Source organism: Microtus ochrogaster, linkage group LG5, assembly GCF_000317375.1.
Source record: "Microtus ochrogaster isolate Prairie Vole_2 linkage group LG5, MicOch1.0, whole genome shotgun sequence".
NCBI classification, from domain to species: Eukaryota; Metazoa; Chordata; class Mammalia; order Rodentia; family Cricetidae; genus Microtus; species Microtus ochrogaster.
Genome location: NC_022031.1, coordinates 48,443,622 through 48,469,443, shown reverse-complemented (window position 1 = coordinate 48,469,443; position 25,822 = coordinate 48,443,622). Strand labels below are relative to the sequence as shown.

Here is a 25,822-nt window from a genome sequence, read left to right as displayed (position 1 = left end):
CGCATGAACTTTTTACTCAATCCCCAACTCAAAGAACCCATCCCATTACTTCTTTTGAATTTTGAGTATGTCTGTGGCTACGTGCACATGGAGGCCAGAAGGAATCTGAGCCCCTAGAGCTGGTTACAGGTGGCTGTGAGCTGCCAAAACGGAGTGCTGGTAACTGAACTTCGGTTCTTTCAAGAGTAGCAAGTACTCTTAGCTGCTGGACCCTCCTCTTTCTAGCCCTCCATCCCCATCCCAACACACATGTAGGCACGCATACCTCAGTCAGCCTGAGCACGCCTAGAGTGTTCCATGTTTAACCAGCAGATAAGGACAACTTTTTAGATCTCCTAAATGAGTTATCTGTAACTAACACATTTTGGAATCTTTTTTTTAATCTTAGAATAATGGCAGAATGGCAGTTAAAATATAGTTCAAAACTCCCACAAAACCTTTGCTGGTGTTTTCTGCATGTACACAGAAGGACGAGAGAGACAGTCTCTCCCTCGCGACAGAGTGGAAACAGAGCTCTAAGGGAGTTAAGAGGAAGGCCTGCAGGGGAAAGTGTAGAGAGTTCAAGTTCATTGCATTCTCTCACTACGACCCTAGCAGCATCATTCTAACTGAGTGTGCAGTTCCAAGTTCACTCCCGCTCCTCGATAGCCCCACAGCGTCATTCAGCCTGCTCTTTGCTTATCTTCATTTTGAAGGTTCCTCTGAACTAGTTTTCCTTGCCAGGAGCCATATTTTTTTTTTCCCTCCAGCAAACATATATCTATAATTAGGAAGAAAATCTCTGTTTTCCTTGGAGTGTCTATAGCTGGTAATAGTTTGTAAAGACAGGGCCCCTGATGGTGCCCAAGCCGGTCTGTTCTGCTACTTAACCAAGAAGGATCATTCCTTCTGTTCTTCCTACAGCAGCCTCCTGCTTCCCTTCTGTCTCGGTTGTGGACGCTCTGGGTGCCATCTGGGACTCAGAGGGCAGGGTGAGACTAACCTCTGTCTTCAGCCTTGCTGCTCATTTCGTCATCCTTGTCCTCGTCGTCGCTGCTGGAACTCTCCATCTTCTCCTTCATCTGTTCCAGCTGATCCAAGTTAACCCGTCCAACCAGCTCGAAGTTCCGGCTGACCTGAAAAAGGCCCAAGCAGATGATGGAATAATGAACCAGACCGCACAGGCTCTCTCGGGAGGAGATCATTCCAGTAGAATTTCCCCCCTATGTCTGTGTGTTTGCATCCGAGACCAAACAAACTAGGAGCCTGAGAGGTCTTTTTCTTCATCCTGACTCTCAGTGACAGAACTGTCCCCGACTCCCTATTCCACAGAGAACATCACTGAACCTTCTCATCAAACTTGTGAGACACGGGTACCGAAAACAAAGTCCAAGGCATCACAAAACCTATAGTACTGAGTCAACTCTAAGTTAAAAAAAATACGAGCATCTTTAGCCCCCCAAACTTTTAGTAGCTCTGCATGCAAAGACGCTCTTCGAGGTATCCTGACTACCAGCAATGAGAATCAGAACTTTCTTCCATGCTCCTGTCAACCACACTTCTAGGCTGTTCCAGCCAGAACCACAAGACTTCTGACTCTTAACTTTATAGACTCTTAGCGTCTACTGGAGACCACACTATTGCTACTAGTTTAGCTTTGTGTTTGAAACTGACCACAGCCTATTTATGAGACTAGGATTACCTAAAAACACAAAACAAAACAAACGAAAACTCACAGCTAACTAACCTTAAGAGCTCATTCAGTGTGTGTTAACTATGGGGCTGATGAGACCGTTCAGTGGGAAAAGGATTTACTGCTCAAGGGTGAGGACCTGAGTTCTGGTCTCCAGAACCACATAAAAGCCCGGAAGAGGGGCTGGAGAGATGGCTCAGAGGTTAAGAGCACTGACTGCTCTTCCAAAGGTCCCGAGTTCAATTCCCAGCAACCACATGGTGGCTCACAACCATCTGTAATGAGGTCTGGTGCCCTCTTCTGGCCTGCAGGCATATACACAGACAGAATATTGTACTCATAATAAATAAATAAATAATTTAAAAAAAAAGCCCGGAAGAGACGTTCCAGGCTCAGGAACAGACCCATCGCAAAACAAAGTGAAGAACATGTACACACACAGTGGATGATTTTTGTTTACCTAAAATGTAGTTAGGATAATGGGGGAACCTGAGCTTTCTTCAAAGTATCGCTCAAAGGAAGCAATAATCCAAACTAGAAAATCTATAGCGCTCTGGTTACGAGGTCAACGGGAGCCGTCTCTGTTCCTCTCATCTGAACTTTAGCAGCCGCACGCACGGAGCTGTTAGGGATGACAGGCGAGGCCGCTAAAACAAGCCAGAGATTACGGCTCTGGATGAGGTGGGTGCTCCGATCCCCTGTGGAAGGCCAGGGAGGGGAATGCCAAGACAAACATGACTCGGTTCCTGCCTCAGAAGCTCACAGTACGGCTGTCGAATGACGGCAGACGTCAATAATTAGGTAGGCCGCTTCCACAGCTGCCGTGGTAGACGGCACAATGAGGGTACAGGAGAGGAAAGAGGGCTCACAAGACAGTTCGAAATATTCTCTGGGGCCGGGCTGGGACAAAGATTTGCTGAGCATCACCAATTCCATATGCCTGGCAGATGGGCTCGTCATCATTTGCTGTGGCAAATGTGAGAGAACGCGACTCAGAGGACCGGGGCCAAGGCAGTGCTGAGAGAAGACTGAACACGGCCCTGGCGATTCTGGAGAGAAGACTGGAACATCGGAGGGGAGGCAGAAGGCTCGCTCGTTCATGGTGGTTTGCTGGTCTACCTAGGAAAACGGGATCCATGAAATCAGTGGATTTTGCTCTCTCCTCGCCAGGCCTGGGGTTCCTCTTTGCAGCCCCTGGTTCTCACGAAGCTCATGGTACCAGAAGGAGATCTGTCATTAAACCAAATGCTCTGTTGTCCCTCTTCCTTTTCAGGAATTTCTGATGAACGATGCTTGTGTGTTTTCCCTCCCTAGGAAACAGTTCAATGTTTTGGATTCCGCACAATTTTGAAACAGTATGTGGCATTTCCACGGTAGACGTTCATCCCGGGACAACCCGGGATTTATCTGTCCTGAAGATGTCTGTAATCTTTGCAAGGCAATTAAGACGTAAAACTATTTTTTTTTTGCTATGTAATGAGATTTCTAAAATTAAAAAAAAAAAATCTTTATAGTGCTGGGTTATTCTAACGTTTAAAACCCCCAAACCAGCCATCTAAATGCTAATCTGAACACAGAAGAAAGAAGCCTTTCTCCCGCCCTGCTTAGCCCCACCATCTCTCTTGTCTGGATCACCATTGCAAAAATGGTTCGGCAGCATCCATTCTCCTCTCTTCCTGTATCTATTCCCCGGTGTGGTCACAGCCATCGTTAAGGAAATGTTAGGAGACTGGGGAAAGAAGTAAGTCAGTAAGAGCTTCCTGTACAAGAGTGAGGAACAATGTTTGGATCCCCGGGACCCACATAAAATGTTGGACGTGGTGGTACGCCCTTCAGTCCTAGCTCTGAGGAGCTGGAGACAGAAAGGTTTGCTGGGACTTTGGGTGGGTGAGCCCCAGCATTGTTGAGAGTTCCTGTGGAGAGTGATTGAGGAAGATACTCAGTGGCCTCTGAGCTCCATACACGTGTATACAAAAGCCCCATCTGCACACACACACACACACACACACACACACACACACACACACGTCACAGGCTTGTAAAATATCAATCTTCACCCTGAGGACAAAATCCATGGGGGGGGGGACGAGTGTGGTTTACACACCTTCTCCAAGCAACCCTTGTTCCCATCACCTCAACTCACTGAACTTCCCAGCACATTCCTATTCCTAAGCCTGCACTCCTGAACCTGCTGCATCCCTCACACACAATGACACAGCCGCACAAGTTTATCTTCCCATGAGACACCCAATCAGGATGCTCCTATTCCCGACCATTTATTCTCACCATCAGAGCAGCCAGAGTACCCTTCCCTCTCTAGAAAAGGTAACAGCAGATCACATGGGACCACGGCCCGTTGCTGGCATCCGTAATGCCTGGTGGTCGCTAACTGACACCGTGGTGCTGAGAATGACTTACGCACAGGCAGAGATATGACTCTTGTAAGCTTTGTAGATCACAGAGCCTCTCCCACAATGATTAGACTGCCCAGAAGCCGCCAGGAGCGCCAGGTGAAGACGCACACAGCTGAACGTGCATCAACACCTATTTACGGAAAGCAAGGTAGGGAATCTGCACTGCTTCATTGGTCAGAAAATATGCTCTTGAGCTTTCCAACTCTTTAAAAATTTCCAACACCTTCTTGGTTGCCAACCACGGGTCACCCTTCTGTTAACCCCTGACTTAGGCACAGTTGCAAGCAGCTCCTTGGCTGTCTTTGAAAATCAGATGGGGATACAGGAAGGGAATTGGTGTGAAAAACAAAATAGCATCTGTACGATTGCCCACAGGATGCAGATTAAAAATGCTGTGAAAGGAGCTGGAGAGATGGCTCAGGCGTTAAGAGGACTGGCTGTTCTTCCATAGGACCCAGGTTCAATTCCCAGCAACCACATGATGGCTCACAAGCATCATGAACTCCAATCTCCGGCGATGCAACACCCTCTTCTGACTTCTGTGGGCACCAGGCACGCACACATATGCAGTCAAAACACTGGTTTACATATAAATAAATAAGATAGTAATTTGAAAAGCATGTTGCATTCATTCTCAGGTGGCAGTGCCCCTGCAAAGAGTTACGGTGAAACCTTAAAGAGAGGACACATCCAACGTTCATCCAGTTGTCCTGAATGGCAGGATTCCTTTCCTTTTTCTGGTTGAATAATATTCCATCGTGCAAACCACAATTTTCTTCATTTATTACACACCAGCAGATGCTTTGGTGGTTTCCATGTAAACAATACGATGACAGCAGGAGCACATGGTCTCAGGGGAGAGGGGATACCAGATTGTCTTCTCCTTACATTTTCAGAAAAGGAACGGTTGGTCCAATGTACTCCACTCATGCCTCCCACTAAGCTGTATCTCCAGTCCTTTTACTCTTTTCTACTTTTTATATATGAGACAGCATCTCACTATCATGGTAGGCTGTCCAGCCTGACCTTGAACTTACTCCAAAGCTAAGGCAGGCCTTGACCTTCCAGACATCTTACTTCAGCATCTGGAATGACTGGATTCACAGGCCTGAGTCACCAGGTCTAGCTCAATTTTTATCTTCTCGAGGAACCTCCTGCCCTTCTCCACAAAGGCTGTATGAATTTCCATTCTTACCAGCAGTGCACAAGGGGGCTCTTCCTCCAAGGGTTCCACAGCACCACACGGTGAACCTCAATAATACATTGTTTTCGTTGTCAACTATGCCCAACAAAGTTGGAAGAAAAGGAAAGGAAAACATCCCAGGCAAGTAAAGCAGCTAGGTGGTCTGAAAGTTCTTCAGAGGCCGCTGTGAGCTGGGCTGGTGTGCTATCTCATTATGGTTGCTTCTATGAGGAACAGAGCATGCTGGATCCTCAGTCTTGGTTTAACCTTGTGTGTCTTATCTGCTTTGGGGTAGCAAACACCTCTTACTTTGCTGTGTATGGCCAGTGCAGACTGTTAGGTCAAGTGTGCACTTCACATGCAAGGAGCATTATTTAACTTTATCGGGTGACATGAAAACCCACGAGACGATAATGCATAAAGAATTCATAGCATTCGTATCCCATGAATTTGATTGCTGGTGTGAAAATAAAACGAGACATTTTCTAGTTGATTAAAAAGTACTTAGTAAATATCTGTTATAGACTATAAATGTATGCAGCAGTTTTGACAGGCATCCTTTTAACCTTGGACTGCTGTGTACACAATTACAGTTGCTTTCCACGTCGGAAGATGAGAACATACATACTAGAAAACACATACTAGAGTCATGAAGTGGGTTCTCTTCTCTTCAGGAGCCATAGCTCTGTTTGTTTTTTCTCCTATAGCAAACCACCCAAGACAGTACAAAAGCACTTGCAGGATGCAGGAAAAAAATGCCTGCTATGGTGAGACTTGCTAGTCCAGGAAAAAAAAAAGAAAAGAAAAGAAAGAAAGGAAAACGGTATTGATAACAATGTTGTGTTGCAAACTCTAATGGGCAAGTAGCATGCCTTGAGATGTGTCCTTCAAAATAAAAGTTCTGTTAAGAACAGTACAAACAGAGGATCATGGAATAACTATACAGGTACAGAGCACAGAGGACAAGGACCAGATCCACTTTCTTGAAACACAGTCGAGTTTTTCACAGACTTTTGACAGACCAAAGTCCAGATGAAGTCTACTTATTTGGAAACCTTGGTATGTAACTCCAGACACAAGTGCTGAAGGAAGCCAGGAGAAGGGCAGCATCAACAAGCTCTGACCCGATCAGCTGAGCTGTTGCCAGGCTTCTGAACCCAAAGCAACCTGGCAAAAGATGCTGGCAAGGCCACTAAGTTTCGCTAGCTTGAACAAACAGGCTTCTTCAAATTCCATCTTTGAGAAGCAATTCCAGATTCATTTAGTTGAGTGTCTATAGCAGGAGAGGCAGTGTTAGATTGTGGAAAGAAATTCAGGCATGTGTCTGTAGAGAAGCAAGTTGGAGTGGGAGCCTTGGGTTTTGACAGGGGAAGAGAGTGGATACTTTCAAAGGTTATGGGTAAATAACATCTCTGTCTAATGCTGACTTGGTAAATATTGTCCAAGGCTCTTGGAGGCACACACTTCTGAAAAATGGTCACATTTCTTACTTGTCTGATTCTGGCTTCTCTGCCTTCTCAACCCCATGAAGAGACAGATGTCCAGTTGACACATCAACAAACAAAGCCAACAGGAGGGAGAGCAATGTTGAGATAGCACAAACCTCCAGGGAGGCCTAGAGCCTGTGGAAGTCTTCGGAAGCCTTGGACTGTCCACTGGTAGTTAGCCCAGAAATTAATTGCAATAAAAAAAATGTGGATAAAGGTATGTTTGGTAGTTTGAAATGAGGGAAGATTTATAGTATTGAGATTTTTTAGAAGTTATTTTATTAAAGAATAAAAATCAAAGATAAATATTAGGGAGTAAATCTGAGAGATACACAGAGTGACAGAGACGTGATTCTGCTCTGCCCCTCTCCACTTCCTGGGTTAATGCCTCAAGTATGCATTAATAAGGTTCTATTGGTCCAACAACCAATTTGGTAGGGCAATCTTTGAAAAGGCCGCACAACCCCTCGGACTCTCCTCTTCCTCCTCGGGGTGTCCTATGTCCTTCTGAGTCGGCCAGGAAACTCTTTGGTCCACCCAGGCCAACTGAATGTGAACTCTGTTCTCCAAATTGAGGTCAGACTCTATTGGTGGCCTCAGAGCAACCAACACAAGCAGCTCTCCCCCAAACACTGTAGTTTAGCCCTAAACTCCTTTTCTGAAACTTGTACTACTGTGTATTTCATGAATTCAGAAAACTGAATTAAGAGCCCAGAACTTGCTGTTTGTTTCTGGGTTGAAGGTTCTGTTGTTTCCTGAAAACGGCTGCTTGCCTGCACGCGCGCATACACACACACACACACACACACACACACACACACACACACACACACAGAGTCAAAAATACACATTTCTTGGAGTTCAATTGCTTGAGGCTCCATTTGTATAAAAAATTAAAACCACTTCAAAGTAAATTCAATTAGTAAATGTATAATGCCTGAATAGACTGTCCTAAATGTAATATACCGAACATGATAATTTTATGAGAAAACCAAGTTGGAAATAATATATTTTTACGTTCCTTTAAGTGGAAAAGAGATTTCAGGATCATAACGAGCATTAACAAGGTACTGCATATGCTTAAATTTTTCTTTTAAAAATGTGTGCTTTTTTAAGTGAGAAATGCTTTTTTTTTTTTTGGAAGTAGTATCGCTAAGATTTCCTCGTGTATGTATAGGGGGAGGGGAGAAATGGACAGAAAAGAAAATGAGGCCTTCCAGAGGATCTAGTGATGGGAAACAGGCAGGGAGTGAACGGGTGATAAAACCAAACAGCTGCACTCTTTGCTTTAGATCCCAGGAGATTACACGATTCCTTGCTCGCTGACGGAGAAGGGTCTGGAAGGACAGGGTTCTGTTTGTCACCTCTAAAATGAGGGTTCTGATTGTCGCCCTTCTCCTCTGCACTCTGGCTTCTGAGGAAAAACATGGCAGCCTGTGTCAAGAGCCCTTGACATTTTGGTTCGTAAATGCAATGATGTATTTGACTTCGAGGACCCTTTCTGATATTAACAGCTTTCCGTCCACCTGGCACACGGTATTGGTGTCTTTAAAGATCCACTCCGGGTCTCCAGCTTTGGCAGGGAGCATTTAGATGGCCAAGGCTGATGAAAAGCCCAGCTCTGATTAATAAAATCCTTTCATGGGAAAACACATCCTATGGTGCCTTACTTTCCCTTAGGTTTTCTTCCCCACGCAACATCCTCTCAAGCGATTTGTGACAGAATATAAAAAGCACTACACTTAGCAATGTCTTATTGAAAACGTGGCAGCCATCCTCAACTCGGGTTTTATTGTAGGCAGCTCACGCATTAATCAGGCTCTATTGGTCCAACGATCAATTTCGTAGGACATACTTCAGAAACTTAGCAACTACTGAGGACTTACTATGGGGTTGAGTTTGGGAATTGGAGTATAATTCACTGACCATTTAATTTATCTATTTTAAATGATCAGCTAATTTTTTTTTTTAAAGTAGATTTACTCATTGGTACAACCCTCACCCAAGGCAGCTTAGAAATATCCTTCTCTCTGACCCACCCCTCACATCCTTTATAATCAAGCCTTACTTTCAAGATTCAGTCCCAGGCAAGTTCTGAGCTGCTTCCCGTGGCTACTATGTATTTTCCAGAAAGTCACATGAAACCGAAGTCTGGCTTCTGTCCATCTACTGTGACCTGAGACCCATCCATGCCACGAAATGCTAGTAATTCATTCCTTACTCATGGGCAGCTTTCCACTGGATAGACAGTCTGTATTTCATCTACCCATCTACTTAAAGGCAGTGTGGTGCTGTGAAGAAGAATGGTCCCCACAGGCTCACGGACTTGAATGCTTGGTCATTAGGAAGGGTGCTACTTGGCAGGGATTAGGAGGTGTCCTCTGGTTGGAGTGGGTGTGGCCTCCTTGGAAAAAGTATGTCACCATGGGTGGGCTTTGAGGTTTCAAGAGTCCAAGCCAGGTTCAAAGTCTCTCTTCCTGCTGCCTGGGGATGCAGGTGTAGAACTCCCAGTGCCATCTCCAACCTTACCTGCCTGTGGACTACCATGTTTCCCACCATGACAAGAATGGACTAAACCTCTGATTGTAAGCCAGCTCCAATTGAATGCTTTCTTTAGAAGAGTGGTCATGGCATTTCCTCACAGTAATAGAAAATTGACAGCCAGAGTAGGATTGCTGGGTCTGATGTCAACACGATGCATAACATTGAAACAGCTTGCCAAAGTACTCCAGCGCAGCTGTAATCTTGTACGCTTCTACCAACACGCCATGGTGTTTTCCACCTTTCTCCACATCCCCAATAACACCTCGGTATTGACAGCATAGTACTGACAGCCTGGGATCGACCACCTTGGTAGTTAGTGAAAACTTACTACCTCCTTAACCTCTGCTTTGCTGGTGGTAGATTGTGCCAAGCATCTTTGAATGGAGCATTTACCCACTTTTTTGTCCTTTTCTAGAAAATTGGCTACTCGATTTTTCACTCACACTGAGTAGAACTGGTTCCGTGGCCTGGTGCAAATAATTGGCTAATATCTGTTTTAGGTTTGTTTCTTGGCCTTTTTCCTTAATGCCATCTTTTAAAGAGCAAATATTTAATCCTGATGACATTCAACTTATATTCTTTTTTTCTCTTAATGTCCACAACTTTTATGCTTTATCTAAGTATTATTCTGTCACCCAGTGTCTCAGGATTCCTTATTTCACTAATGTCTATAGGTTATCCCAAATATTATGATCAATTTTAACAGATTTTTTTGTACAGTTACGTAAAGACCAGGGGTTGAAACTTCTATATGTAAACCCAGCTGTTCCAGAACTACCTTTGAAAGAATGCCATCTCTCTATTGTATTGACATGCTTGGTAGAAACCAATGGACCACATTTACGTGACAGTCTATTCTTGGACTTTTTTTTTCTTCTGTTCCCTTAGACTGTGTGTTTGTGCTTGTAATAATGGTGCACTCTTTAATTACTATAGCTTCACTTCATTTTGAAAGCAAGAAGGACTGAGTCTCCCAACTTTGTTTCTTTTCACCATTTAGACAAATTCAGTGGTTCTTAACCTTTCTAATGCTGCAGTCCGTTAATACAGTTCCTCATGGTGCAGTGATCCCAACCACAAAATTATTTCGTTTTTATTTCATAATAGTAATTTTGCTACTGTTATGAACCATAATGCAAATATCTGTTAAGCAGGATATCTGATATGAGGCCCTGTGACAAGGTCATTCAACCCCCCAAAGATGTTGTGAACCACAGTTTGAGAAGCACTGGACTAATCCACCACCACACAAAATTTAGATTCCGTTTAACAATTTCTATAAAAAAAAATACTTCTCAAAGTTTTGAACGGAGATTATATTAAATCTGTAGGTTAGTTTAGGAAAAATGATCAATACTAATTTTACTGTAGCTCTCAATAACTAGGTTGTTATTTTGATGCTAATAGATACAATTAGTCTTTTATAATTTTTTTTTCAGCATTTAGGAATTCAGTTTTGTGTACCTATCTTATATCCTGCCACATCGATAAGCTCCTGAGTATTCTAGTAGCTTTCATGTAGTTTCATCAGGATTTTGTAGCTACTAAGATTGGCAAATAAAATAAGTGACATTGCTCTCTGATTCATTCTCTCAGGCCTTTAATTCCTCGTTTTTGTGATAAAGTCATTAACGCCTCCATTTGCATCCTCAGCAAGTCTCCTGAGCACACCTCCAGCCCCCTACCTTTCCCATGAATTCTGACATGTGTGCACTGTTCACCCTGACGAACAGCCATGTTCTCCTGGGGCCCAGCACCAGTGCCCATCATCTGAGAGCTGTCACTTAAGAGGTGAAAAAAGAATAGAAAACGGGAAAAAGAAAGTGCTTCTATCTAACATGAATCTCATAAACTTAGGAACAGAGACAAAGATGGAACTCACTGGGCATGCTCAAAGTGGCGACTCCTCAGCCCTTGGTAGGTGCTCATTGGATTTAACACACTCGTCAGCCACAAGAAAGGGCAAGGTTTAAAAATATACCATAACATGGTAAAGGTATAACAGAAGTGATCTAAAATACAAGATATTGTTACTGATTTCGTATTTTAGGCCTTTGAGAGCATGGTTGCCTTTATGTTTTATACAATTTTTGCTGTATTGGAGCACAATCGAATTCACAAACAGTCTATGGAGCATAGATTGAGTGCCAACATGCAGGAAGTACAAGGATTTTGTCTGCTCTTACCAGGCCTCTGAGTACAGTACAACAATCCCCGTGGTTAAACCAGAAAACAACCGCCACACTGAAGCGGCTTCTTAATGCATACACAATCAGCAATGGGGCAAAAGTAATTACTCAGGCTTTTCTGTTTGAAAAGTTCTGAAGCTGGTCCCCTCTTTCTGGAGAACCCCACTTCCCAACCCACATTCCCTAGCTCCAGACTTCAACACCCTGTCCAGGAAGCCTTTGGCTGGCTCCATTATTTTGTTTGATTTCTAACCCTCTCTGGGTTTCTTAGTAGCTCAGAAGCCACTGCAACGACTCTAGAAGAATTGAGACTAATTCAGTGGTTGCCAGCCACGGTCAACAACAGTGACTTGTCCTGTTCCTGGGTACCAGCCTGAAAGCTTGAACGCCATGACCAAAAGATGTCTGTGCAGAAATGATGCACACATGAACGGCTACAAGAAGCTTGTTCTGGAATACATTTCCCTGTGAGTTAGGATGAGCAATGCTCAGGGAGACAGACGACGTTTTAAAGAATATGAAAACTTCCAACGAGATAACCTCGGCTTCCTTGCTCAGCTTTAACTTCCGAGGCCGCAACGGGCAACCAGAAGTTGCCACCAAGCCATCAAATTGTAGCCCTGAGACGAAGCTCAGGACCCAGCAGAAAAATTCTAGCCCTTACCCAGAGATAATTCAGACTGAAATATTTATAACTTGGGATTGGAAGACGAAGAAAGCGTGGCTGAGCTTCTGTGGGAGAGGATGCAGAACGAGAAAAGTGGAAGCGGCATCCAAAGTGTTTTTCTTGAGTAAATGCTTGATAGCCGTTCTGTTTTGGACTCAGTTCATTTGAAAGGATTTCAATAGACTATTCTCAGAAACAATTACTAATCATAACTCCTCCTATGCTGGAGGCCATATGCAAAACCTGGAGTGATCACCTAGAGCCACGGTAAACCAAATAAGCCCTACCCCAAGTAAGACAGCCAGTCATGGAGGATGGCTCTGATTCTCAGCAAACCACAGAAGAGAATTTACCCCACAAATCTCCATCACACGTCCTTCTTAATCCATCAGAACAATCGGTTTCTTAAATTGTCCAGATATTCATAGTGATGCCTTTGAAAGTCTCTGTCCTTAGCAAAACCCTGGAAAGAACTTACATGACCGAGAGTCAAGAGGTGGGGAACTAAGAACCCACACTCTGTCTCCTTTGGTTGGGCAAAGTTTTATGCGAAAACTACTGCGTTCATTCAGTGATGCCCTGGCCATGCTTTCTTTCTTGTTGTGGTAATGGTGGGTTTGAGCAATTGCCAGTGAAATCACAGAAATCAAAGCCCAACAGAGCCACTGACTGCCCTTTCCAGGAAGCCTGCCCACTGTGATAGCAAAACACATTTAAAATAAGACAGCAAAATTGTAGTCAGGATATAAAACAAACAAACAAAAAAGCAAGATAAGGCACTTTATACATAATATAAACAAAATTCTGTAAAACAAATGACATCAAGTAAAGAAAAGATCCCCCACGTTTTGGACCGTGGTGGTATGACTGTCTTCTCCACCCTACCTACTTTTCTGAACAAGGTCTACAATGATCCTATATTTCTTTTATTCTAAGAAAATGAAGGCTTACTGTAATAATTACTTTAATTCATCTCCCTGTCTTGCACACAGTAGGTATGACTATGGTGACCTGTCTCCCCACGGGGGCCCTCCCCACAGGAGTGCGGAGGTGGGGAGGGGAGGGAGGCCGGAAGTACTGGGCTAGTACCTTATGCTCATCCCGGAGGTGACTGTCCAGTTCTTCCGTGTGCTTGGTCTCATAGTAGCAGAGCTGGCATTTGTAAGGTTTCAGTTCATTGTGCTTTTCTATGTGTTGCTGCAGGCTCTCGTCACTGGAGCAGGTGAAGGTACATTTATCACAGCGGAAAACAACTCCCTGCAAGTATTTTGACAGTTTGGAACGGCACACTTCAATGGGGACAACGCGCTCTTCTGTGGAAACAAATTGAACGGAGAGATGGGCGGTTTTACCAACAGAAAGCACATGTTCCTTCTCTGGGACATAAAAATAATGGACCCACTCAATTCCGATAACTCCTCATGGGTCTTGGTCTGTGAACAACACACACATGCACAGTGGCCCTTCCTGACGTTCCCACATGGCGCACAATCTTCTGGCACACCTGGGTCCTTTGAGACCAAAAGCTTCTGTGTACTTAATACCAACAGTGATGTAGAAATAGATGTGGAGTGGGCGGAAAGGTGTTAGATATAACTTCTAAGGGGAGGTGGTGAAGGCAGGTTGGTCGTGGAAGTGGCTGCCATCTTTACCAACATTAGCAACCATTGACAAAACCCACTATAATGTCCTTTGGCGAGGGCAATGATGACTGGATGCCAGGTATCTCCAAGAGAAGGAAATGGGTATCAACTGGGTACCCAAGTGCCACCACAGTGTTTCCCCTTCTGATAACATCATGGTTAGAGTTACTCCCATTTTCAGGACAAATAGAAATAAGGAACAGTAGCCTACTTCTATCCCGGGGATGAAAGCCACGTCTCATACAGGCTCGGCTAGCATCAGTGAAGAGCAGCCTTTAAAAACGTTCTAAAGTTCAGACACAGCAACGGACAGGGCTGAGAGGTGAACCCAGGTTGGCCTCATTGCTACTTTTATTCCTATCCCCCCTCCCCCTGAAGATGTTTTCAAAGACGCCCCCTCTTCCATCCCGAAAGCAAGGGGCTCTCAACTAAAACAACAAATCTAGAAACTGCCTAACAAGTACACTTAGCTTACAAGGGAAACGGCTGTGGGCAGCATTGAGGAGGGAGGTGGGGACCCCTGTTGGAACCTCTGAAGGTTTGCGCCATTCTAGAAAAATCTGCGATCCGATTGCCACAAGAGGAAGAAAACTCAGCAGGAAAGAGCGGACTTGGGTGTCTTTCTCAGCCACATGCCAAATGTTGGAGGGCTGGAAATGCATGCGTGTGTGTATTTTGCACTCTCTCACCCTTGTGTTTAACTGCTCAAATTAAATTTCACACCAGTCTGCCCAGAGTATTGGCACATGTGCCAGATATCCATAACTGGGATAAAATTAAAATCTGTGCTATATATGCAAGAATCAAATATAGCATGTGTTTTCATGCTGAGTCTGGATTTCAGAAGACTCCGGAAGTTTACACATGGACGCACACAACATATACTTATAGTATTTAGAAACAGCAATGTATTATTAAGTCAGAAAAGCATGATTTTATTCCCAGAGACACTGAGAAGCGATGTTAGTCTTTTGCACGCCCATGCGACTGCCTCCTCCTTCGTTACTGGCTGCCTTCGGGCCCGAAGGAATTTCTCCCACCCAACGTCACATCTTCGTCTCAACCACAACATTCTAACTGTGGGCCACTCACTGCCTTGGAGCTCTTGAATATAGCGCCTCATCGGCCAGCAAAATGCTGGGCAGAGAAAGCGTGGAGGGTGTGTGCCTACAATATACTCCCCAGAGATCTAATGCATATGTTATTTTCCCTCTACAAAGATCCAGTTGCTTATTTAGAAATATAAATATTTTTTAGACTAAAGTATAGCAGACAGCTAAGAAACACATGATTATAAAGTAATCCACACATTTTCTTAGAATAGCAAATGTTTAACAGTCTTCTGAGCCATTCAGTTCCATGGTTTAGTGTAAGTGGAGGGCGGGGTGGGGGGGGAGAATGCCTTGGCATAAGCTAGCTAGCCTGAGTTAATCTGTGCTAGTATCTTCTACTCCCCTACTCCTGGGTTCCTTAAGAGCATGGCTGACATCTGGGGCTAGACAGTTCTTTGTTGTGGAGCACTGTCCTGTGGCTTGTAGTATGTTTAGCAGCTTCTATGGTCTTCATCCACCAGATTCTTCTAGTGATCGTTCCTGTACACCCCAAAATTCCAGCACAGCAGTGCACCCCTGGGAGGCTGGAAGGGCTGGTCGAGAACCATCATGCTTAGTAACACCAGGCATGAACTTCTGTGACATCACGTAAAGTAGACCTGACTAAGACCCTAAATGCTGTGTAGGGGAGAGCAGGGTAGCAGCGGCAACAGGGATCAATCTCATACTGAGGTTGAACTCACGGAAAGGGCTGCCATGATCATGTTTGGCACTTTCGTTAGGCCGCAGCCCTCCCGTTCCTTCTATACTTGTTCCTGATTTATCTTGTCATCTTTACTGCTTCCTCTTTTATTCTTTGGCTCCAGCCTGGCCCATCTGCCCTAGATCTGTCAACTTCAGTGGAGATGAGGAACAGCTGGGCACACTTTTCCACGTAACAATACCTCAGATGCCACGAGGACAGCGATTCAGTCACTCAACGGTCTGTTTCCCCACAATCAATTATTGGGTCTCCCAAATCCCCTTGGTACGGATCCCCCTTTCCATTCCTCTACCACCTTGGTTACTTTTCTTTGCAGTTGCTAATTTCACGAAGCATCATTAAGAACTTTACCCAAAGGTCTAAGCATTCAGAGTCATGCTCTGGAGTTCAAATGCTAATAGCAATAAAAACTAACACATGACTTTACAATTGATTAAAAGCCTATTATGAGGCAACCTCTTTTAGGTGTCACAGGGTTACATATGGATATATTAGTTAATATTGGTGTTACCATTTTGAAGATATCTGCACAATCCACCCCGCACAATAAACAACTAAATGTACTTTTAAAAATTAAAAAAAAAAATGAAATACAAAACTTCCCATTTCTAAACTATGATATGAGTTTAAATGGACCAAATCCCTCACTTGCATACATGTGTAAGCTAAACTGGTATGGACTGACTCCTGCCTTGGCTATAGGAACTCATATTTCTGTGAGAACTCATGGGTCTTTCTTGACTTCACACCTCTCAAAATTACCCTGGCCAAGAAATGGCCTGAATCAGGCCCATTGTGACTCAGCTCCTGGTGAGGGTTGCAAAAAAAAAAAAAAAAAAAAAATATGGTAATGTCACCAGCTCACCACAAGATGGATGGTCCATCTCATCACCCCCTCCTCAACTGGCACTCGCTGCTACAGTGAGACGTGAAACCGGAGAGTGTGGCCTCCGGAGTGACGACACGGGTGTAGCAAGGGCAGAGCAGAGCATGCTGCAGTGCAGCCAGGAGCCCAGGAGGAAAAGCTGCAGAAATGAAACCAAACCACTGAGTGCCAGTTCTCAGCGGGAAGCCACAAGGCCCTGGAGCCCAGAGCCGCCAGGGAGGAACTCTCCTGGAAAGAGCCCTGTAAATCTTAAAGAAGGCAGCGAAAAGCTGGAACTCCTTTACACCCACAAACTTGGTGTGCAAGCATCAACCCGGAAGACTGTGCCCAAAGACTCATTCATTACTTGTTGAACAACTGAGTGACAAAGGCCAAAGACCAGAGAAAACTATTAAGTCCGATGTCAGCACACTTGGGAGATGGAGGCAGCAAAGTGTGGGGCTAGCCTAGGCAAGGCACTAGGTTTCAGGTCAGGTTCGGCTCTGTAAGACCCCGTTTCAAAGGGGTAGGGTGAGGAAAAGGACAAGGAGGAAGGTTAGAAGTAGAGGGATAGGAAGAGGAAAAGAAGGAAAAGAAAAAGATACCATTATTTTCAAAAGCCATAAATAGATAAGCACAAACCACTAGCTCCTGGTAAGAGCTATTAAGTTTTGGCATTAGCCGGTTTCTAGAGTGAGCTGGGAACAGTTGATACCTCTATCACGTAAGGATACTGATGGAAGGGACCATATAATTTCCCTAAATCAAAATAATATTGTCAGTCTGGTTGATTTTCTCTCCTAAAACCAAAGTGACCCTAACTAGTTAGTGGCGATGACGTCCATCCAGGATGCTCACCTTCAAGGCTTAACTTCCCTCAGCGTTCAATTACTAAAGCAGAAAACAGAACCTTGAAGTTAGCGCGCCCACTGAAGAGCAACCACCGTGACTACACAGCCACATAACCACAGCGTAAATATGTGTCAAAAGGTTTAAGCCTCACAATTCAATCTGCGCTCAAATTTTCAGGCTCGCTATGAGGGACAGTTGGGCAAGTGGTGTTTGGGCGCCATGTTTCCAGTCATGGTCTACACATAAAGCCTGCACTCAGGAAGCCTCATTCACTGGTTATTACATCTCTCTCCACTAAAGGTCAACTTCCCTCAGAGAACAAATGTTGCCTGACTCTTGGGGGCTGGACTACCCGTTTCTTAAAACGCCGGTAGGTAGGCTACAAATCCATTTCTCAAACGAAAGCTCACCCAAAGTCCTACCAGATGAATTCATGAAACAAACTGCCCAGTTAAACTACCAGATCTCACCGGACGTTGACTGATCTAAATCCATAGCTCTTAAAGAAACAGAGAGGTCTAACGATCCCTTGCTTCAACCTCGGCTAGACTGTTATTTAACAGGTGTCTAGCTGGCACTCCGATTTAAAACGATTTTTCCTGGCTTCCTGTCTGTCTACTAAGTAAAGGTCAAACTTCTGCATCCCCCTCCAAAGCCTCCAGAAGACACTTTCTTCAAGGCTTCCTGTTCTCTTAGGGTACCTGGAATAGTTTGCTGCCGTGCTGCAAACAGGTCCTGCCCCCAGTGGCTTAAGTGGTTTATTAATAAATTACCCTCCCAAGTAGTAGTTGATAGTATCCCCTCAATTTATGCTCATTTGGAACCCCAGAATATGACTATCGGGATAGAGTTTGGGGATGTAATTAAGACAAAAGAGGTCATATTAGATTAAGACTGGCCTACAATTTAATGTCTGATGCTTTTATATGAGAACTCACAAAAAGAAACACACTGGGAATGAGAGCCCAAGAAGGATGTGGAAGCTGGATGGAAGCCAATATAAGCTAAGGATACCAAAGAATGCCAGAGTCAGGGCATGATGAGGCATCAAAGTTAGAATCTCACACAGGGTAGGAACATGATCTGTCACTGACTTGAATTCCCCTCATCCCATCAAGTAGGGTTTTCTTTTCTTTTTTTTTTTTTTGTTTTGTTTTCTAGTTTTTTGAGACAAGGTTTCTCTGTGGTTTTGGAGCCTATCCTGGAACTAGCTCTTGTAGACCAGGCTGGCCCCAAACTCATAGAGATCCACCTGTCTCTGCCACCCAAGTGCTGGGATTAAAGGCATGTGCCACCACCGCCCAGCTCAGTTATCTTGAAGTTTTACACAAAGCACAGCCTTGTTGATAATTCTTGCCTCTATAACTATTTAGTGTCACCAAGTTGGTAGCCATGTATCTCAACGTGGCCCACCTAAGTTTTCCCTGTGAGATGCTGCCATGGGTTCGGGTCGAAAGGCACCTTTGTCCATGGCCCATCTCTTTCCCAAACACAAACAGGACTCCTAGACATCCATCATTCACTGTCTCGGATATACTCTGCATGTGTTTATCTTGAGGAGGCCAAATTTGGGTTTTCTATACTCTACCATCCACAGACGGCCACACGAATGCAGCAAGCGTCAAGCAAACAATGAGCATTTGCTGAACTTAGGAATCAGTAGGATGTTTCCTTTGCCATGGCCAGTACGCATCCCTGATTAGTTCCCATGCAGACTTCCATGGAACGGACTCCTCTCTCCTCCTCACTGACTTCAGTGCATCACTGTGCCCCCGCAAAGAGTGATGGCGACTCTCTTTGTCAGTAGCAGGTCTGTCTCAGGGCCAGTTCTGATGTTGTTTTTCTTGCCTTTCATCCCAAGGTTTTTAATTAACCGAGGCCTCAGAAACATCTCATGCTCTGAACCCTAGAGACTAAAGATGTTTATCCATCCAGAGCAGGCAGTGCACAGGTGCAGAAGCCTCATCTTATTACTCTGGGATCAGCCCCAGGGTTGATCGGCAAGGCAGACATCTGACTGCATCGCTGAGATGCCAAGACCTCTCTGATCTGCCTTCAAGTGGAGTCGGACACCCGAGCCGGAAGTCAGCAGGTACAGCCCTCGGCCACCTGTGGATTGGAGTCCTCCTCTGTGACATCCATCCCCTACAAAGAGTTTTATCCTTAGGCCAGCTTTCACCACCTCTAGAACACTGAACAGGTGACACCAGCTTCCCAAGGGGGTGAGAGGGAGGCCTGGGATTCAGAGCAAGAGCTGTGGGTCAAATGCACCTGGGTTCCAATCCTAGCTTGTTACCCAAGAGCCCTTGGGCCGTAGGGAAGTTTTTCTGAACCTGGGTCATATCAACCACCCTGGGTTTGGCAAACTAGCAAGCTAACTAGAAAACACTTAGCATAGTGCCCATGACTGAGTGAAGGCTCACTAATGGCAGCCACACTACTGATCCCTAGCTTCACATTTTGGGACCATATTTCTATCTTGGTGAGGACAATATTCACATATCCAGAAAACTCTCTCCCTAAGCAAACAGAAGAGTTGATGTCACCAATGATGGGAAATGGCAAGAGACACAAGAACAAAAGATTGGGACTGATTCCCTGCCTGCTGGAGGAGAGACTCTGGCTAAGTTACTTTAGCTCTCTACAGTCCTACGGAATAGATTGATATGCCCCAAAACCAAAACTTTGCCAGCACCAATGTGATTGGCTATTCAACTGACATTCTACATAAACATTCCAAAATCTGAAGCTCTCAGAACTCTGAAACACTTCTGGTCTCTGGCATTGCATATTCTGGGACATGCAACATGCAGTGTATGTTACGAAGGGCCCAACACACAATGTTGTGTATCCCTGCAGAGCTTCCCAGACTTCAGGGTCTAGATTGTAAGAAATCGCTTAATAAACACCCCAAAGCCAGCTGCTTCTGTTTCTTTCCCTATCTTGGTAGGCAAAGATGTCAAGGACAAATCTGTGGGCACGGTTAATGAAAGACGGGGATCTTGGGCACTCACGGCGTCTCCAAACTGTTGCTGAGACCATTCCTATTGTCAGTTGCACTTTCTGCTGGCCTCGTTTCCGTTCACGTTTGCCTTCGCTTCTTCATTTGTTTTTAATGCAACAGCTCTGCGGGACTGACTTTGAGCTACTTTAAATCCTTTGTGAGATGAAGCAGAGCTCCAAGAAAGACACCAAATTAAAAAAGCAGAAAGGAAACAGACAAGCAAAAACCCACATAGTCTTCCTCAGCTTTCAGCTTCATAGCTACAAAACAGGAGGCCATGTGTTGGCTGCTGTTGCCTATAGCGTTGTGCTGACGATGGGGCAACTGGGTGCTGGAGCTCTCTGTCAAGCGCTCCTGGCCTCTGTGCAGGAAGACTCACCCCCATCTCTCTCTTCCTTAAGTCATCTCTGACAAGAAAAGTTATTGAGCTTGTCAGCCATCAAAGCTCTGATCCTGCTGGGCAGCAATATGGGAAGTGACAGGAACCAGTGAGGATTCACGGCAGTCAGCAAGGACTCACCGATGATGTTCTCTGGGCACCGGTTCCACTGATGGCCTCCACCCAAGCTGGGATGGGGCACACAGCTACAGGAACACATGGGCTCGGGGACCAGAAGCCAGGTGACTGAGGCAAAACACCAGGCAAGAAGCCGAGCGCCAAGAATCCCTGACTAAATACTACTGTGCCGCTTTTGCCTGGCTCACAGGTGGTTGGCCCATCCGGGTACCATCTCTCATCTTAGTAGACTGCCATGGAAGGAAGAGACAGATAGTGCACTGCAGATGTTGTGTTGTCTGTGAGATTTGGGATGATATAGGTACATCACAGGCATGCTGTCCAAAGGTTCTGGGGAAAGGTACTTTGTAAATGTCTCCACCCTTGCATCTGAGGGACCTGGGCAGACAAGGTGATGGATGCCATTGCATCTGAGGGACATTGAGGCAGGAAAGCAGATGACATATTCTCCTTTGGCCAAGTGTGGCAAACACTGGAAAGCTTTCGAAGGGTAGAGGCAAAAGAAAGATGATGAGAAAGAGGAGGAAGACAGGAAGGGGGAGGAAGCGAGGGATGGGAAGGGATGCAAAGATGAGAGACTGCAAGTCAAACGAGACTGGCCCTGGTACTCATTTCTCCACCTATCCGCAAGAGGATCTTTTGGTCAAAATGTGCCATCAGCATGTTTTCTTCCAATACAAAAGACTCCCATTGGCTAGAGATGTTCTAATTGGCCAAAGTGAACTTAAAAAAAAAAAAGCCCAAGAGGGCTAGTCCATGTCTGTCTATAATTCTAACAACCCCAGGAAGTAACTGAGCCAGGGGGATTTCAAGTTTGAAGCCAACTTGGGCTACATTGAGAGATCCTGTTTCAGAAATGAAAACAAAATAAAAGGAAACAACCCAAGTGCTCTCATAAGGGTCCCTGCTGATCAGCGGGAATGCACATCCAACGATCCCCCCACTGTGCGTCTACTATGGAACAATGGAACCCTACCAGGAACCCCACCAGCTAGCGTCTCACAGAATGATCCCATCTTACAGAGGAGGATCCAAACCAGAAGGATCTAGCACTCAATCCATGGGTTCTCTGCCCAGCAGTCTGCTCTGCAACTCTTTCTCCCTGTCCATTTCAAACCAAACTCCACTTGGTGCCTGGGAAAGAATCATTTCCGTCTTTGCCTTCCTTCCCCGGGCTCACTGTCCAGAAAGCTAGAATCCCTTGGTGGCAAGGCATTCAGAATGGGAAATTCCTGATGTCCACAACCCCGATGGAAGGGTTCCTGAGATCCCCTATCCCATGCCTCCCCCCGGAAGGAATTCTACTAATGTGTCTTATCCACTGAATATCGGCAGTCGTCACTGTGACTCTAGCCTGGAGGAGCAAAGCCCGGGGAAGAGGGCAATGCCGCAGTGGTCCACAGGCAGCATCCTCAAAATGCTGCAGCGCTACCTCCCAGCAGGACCCAAGACACCCGAGCCAGTCTGAAGGTTACCTCGGTGCAGCACGATGTGGTCGATCATGTTGCGTTTGTATTTGGTGTGATAGAGGCAGAGAGGGCAGCGGAGATCTTTGGGGCCTTCCTCTGGGACCGCAGAATGCCCAGCTTCCACGTGCATAGTAAAAGCAGATCTAAGAGAGAAGGGACAGAGACCATGACTAGCGCGGATGTGTCTCCTGCTGGCACACCTCTGGCAGGTGTCCACAGGTGGCGCCCCTGCTTGAGAAGCCTAAACTGAAGCTGTTGAGTTTGTTGACCACAGCTTCCTTGGGCCAGGTAACCCATCAATGGACATAGAGATACAGGGGCAACTACTCAGCTACTTGGCTGGAATTGAGGTTTTGTTTAGAAAGACATAAATACCCTAAATATTTTATTCCTGAAAACTAGAAGTTGCCTATTGAGCCAGCTCTGGCGAGCATGTCTGTAAATGCCAGCTACTCAAAGGGCTGAGGTTGGAGAATCACAAGTTCAAGGCTCAGGTGGATTAAATAATGATTTCAAGGTCAGCCTAGATAACTAACTGAGAACTTAGATAAAGTGCCCAGCACCACACAGAGACACAGAAATTACGTATTAAATAATACAAAAACAAGAGGACCAACTCTGCCTCACGCAAGTATTGGAAGGACTGCTTTAAATCTTGGCTGACTCCTAACCTGCCTTCGCGAGTCTTGGCACTGTCGCCCGGAAAGCGTGAGCACAGGTTGTTCAGGTGTCAGTCACGGCGACTGCGACCAGGCTCCCTCAGCTCGGAAGTGCAGCAGCTTAAACGTGGAGGGGCCCTGATGCCTCTGCCTCCCCTTGTCTCACATCCTTAAGCTTGACAACCCTTGAATGTCTCATAGCAAACACGTGGTGGGCAGGAGAGACTTCTCAGTGGGTAGAGACGCTTGCTGTGGAGTCTGATGGACTGAGGAGCCCCATGATGGGAGGAAAGAACTGACCCCCACACAGGTGGGACCTCTCGTGACCTCCATAATGGCATGTGTGTGCGCAGACCGATAAAATGGATAAGTGAAAGGCATACGTTCCTTCTATTCTCCTTTGGCAACCTTCCTCTAATGAGTTCTTTCTCATGCTTCCTTAATAATATACATTTGTAAAAAAAAGAGAGAGAGAGAGAGAGAGACCTAGTGTTTAACACAAATGCGCGCGCGCGCATGCACACACACACACACATGCTCTCTGAAAGAAAAACATGTACTGGACCAGGGCAGACCTTTGATCCAACCCCACATTGTTCAGAAGCCCATACGCTCTGATCGTTTGTCTTCATCTGACCCTTGCTTCCCTGCCAACAGGTTCCCAAGTAGTCTTTCTGAAACTCGCTTCCTTCTGGAAAGACAGAACCCAACCTTCCTTTCACACCCTGACAGAACCTTCCTGGAGCTGCAGGCAGAGAGATGTAAGGGAAGAGCGTGGTGAGGGCCGGAGCAGGGGCAGCCACTGTGGTGTTCCACAACTGCTCTTCCCGACACTTACTTAAAGCCTGTATAAAAGGAGCAGTCTTTGCACTTGAATAGCTTCTTCCCTCCGTGTTTGTCCCGGTAATGGCGCCTGATGCTCTGGATGTAGCCCGAGGAGAATTCACAGAATTCGCAGTGAAGAACGGCTTCTGCCTTCTGCTCCGTGCCAGTGGCAGTCCCAGAAGAAGGCACGGGGCTAACACGGCTATTGTTTCTTGCCAGGGCAGCCGACTGGTAGTGATTCAACTGTTGCTGAACATCGGGGGGCTCCGAGTAAGAGGAGTCTGTGGAGAGACAGGGACAGTGACCTGGACCACCGAGGACATAGTATGGGGTGGTGCTTGCTTCAAAGCCCCTTACCTCAGGGTCTCCCTACTAGATCTATTAAGACATAATCAACAAAACAGAACACATCTATTGGGGCTGGGGAGCTGACACGATTGGCAGCGTGTTTGCAATATAAGATTGAGTTTCGTGCTGGCCCCTTCACACAGCAGAGCAGACCTGGGGAAGTGAGATGGGAAGGTACCTAGGAGCTACAGACCAACTAGCCTAGCCACATCATGCCTCAAAAATCAAGGTGGACAGCAATCGAGGAAGACGAGAGATGATGACCACTATCCTACAACGTGTCTGCGCATGCGTGTGCACACTCACACACAGACCTTACACCATGAAACTATTACCACAGTGAAGTTCATCAGCTCATCCCCCTTCCTCCCGTGGCTAGCTAGCACTCTCTGGTGTGTGGTGGGCACATTTAAGACCGTAGGTACCAAGAGCATCTTCCAGTATTAACCTGCTGCACACAGGACCCCCTCCCTCCTTCCACCTGAAGTTTGTCTCTTCTGGCCAGCATCACCTGGTCAGTCGGGAGTAGTTTTTAAGGGGGAGTGACATCTCTCACCTTCATGCCACTCACCACCCCAGAGCTGGGAAGCACGCACCGAGTGACAGAAAGGGACAATACCTCTTTGCGCCTGACTTTGAGGGCTCGTGGCCTCGTGTTTTGTTTCAAAGCAGAATTCCGAGGTTCAAAGTTTCAAGGTGAAGGAAGATGGGAGGCTTAGTTTATTTTCTAAGGAAACTGGAGTGTGACAACAGGCTGCCACAGGACATCCATCCTCACAGGGGGAATAAACGAACCAGCCATTGCACACAGGGTCTCAACGATGCAACAGCCCTCCCCCCCCTTCCCCGCCCAGATTTTCACACCAGCCGCATTATTATCATTATTTCAAAAGCCAGTCTGTAGCAGGAGTGCTCAGGCACATGGCACGCCGACAAATAAGAAAATGTTTTCTGCCTTTGGAGTCAAGAGATTTAAAATTTAAAATCTAAAAATCCGATAGTGTTCTCCTGGAAGAGCCGTTTAAAGCTTAGTCAGCATTAAGATGGAGATTTATTCACAAATCCCATTAAAATGAAATTCCAAACAAGTCTCTCTGAAAGGTATTTTTAAGTTTGCAGCTCTGAGGGAGGAGGATGGAAACGGAGAGCAAGAACCTTAACCCCAGGAGCGCGAGCGGCAAGTCCTGGCGAAATGGGATGGGGAGGCTAGGGGGAAGCACCTTTTCCCAGCACACTCCTCGGGGGTCAGTGATCCCAATTCAACAATGCTGTGCACACAGCCTGCGGCTGCCTGTGAAGACTAAGGAGGCAGCTTGTGGAACCACCCTGAAGAACGGAATGAAAACAAAGGGTCTCTCTTTTCTTCATATGCAAAGAGGGGACAGACATTACACAAGCCTCCCCATCTGATGGATGCCTCATTTTCCAAGGTACAGTCCCCCCAGATGAAATACAGACTAATCTTGTAAAAATTAATACTTGGTCACACCAAGATCAACCATCATTTTATTGGTCTCTTGGCCAACAGTGTGGGAGCTGCCTTCCTGACGGCAGGGTGGTGTATTCCTGCCCCACCCACCTCTGCCATAAAACACTAAGATACCTTTCACTTCTTGTTGCTCTGACTGTCCCCCAGGGCATGTTCCTTAAGATAGAGAACCTCTTTTAT

At 45.8% G+C, this 25,822-nt stretch overlaps 1 protein-coding gene across 4 annotated transcripts in view; it reads right to left on the bottom strand.

The window, feature by feature from the left end:
* Znf462 (zinc finger protein 462) overlaps positions 1-25,822 on the bottom strand; it is a 136,858-nt gene that overhangs the window by 9,503 nt on the left and 101,533 nt on the right. For all 4 annotated transcript variants that reach the window (XM_026786575.1, XM_026786576.1, XM_005362195.3 and 1 more), the window contains exons 8-11: positions 23,819-24,086; positions 22,328-22,464; positions 13,246-13,469; positions 983-1,115 (exon numbers count right to left, since the gene is read on the bottom strand). In XM_026786575.1, coding sequence (XP_026642376.1) covers positions 983-1,115; positions 13,246-13,469; positions 22,328-22,464; positions 23,819-24,086 — 762 coding nt within the window. The remainder of the gene's footprint in view (positions 1-982; positions 1,116-13,245; positions 13,470-22,327; positions 22,465-23,818; positions 24,087-25,822) is intronic.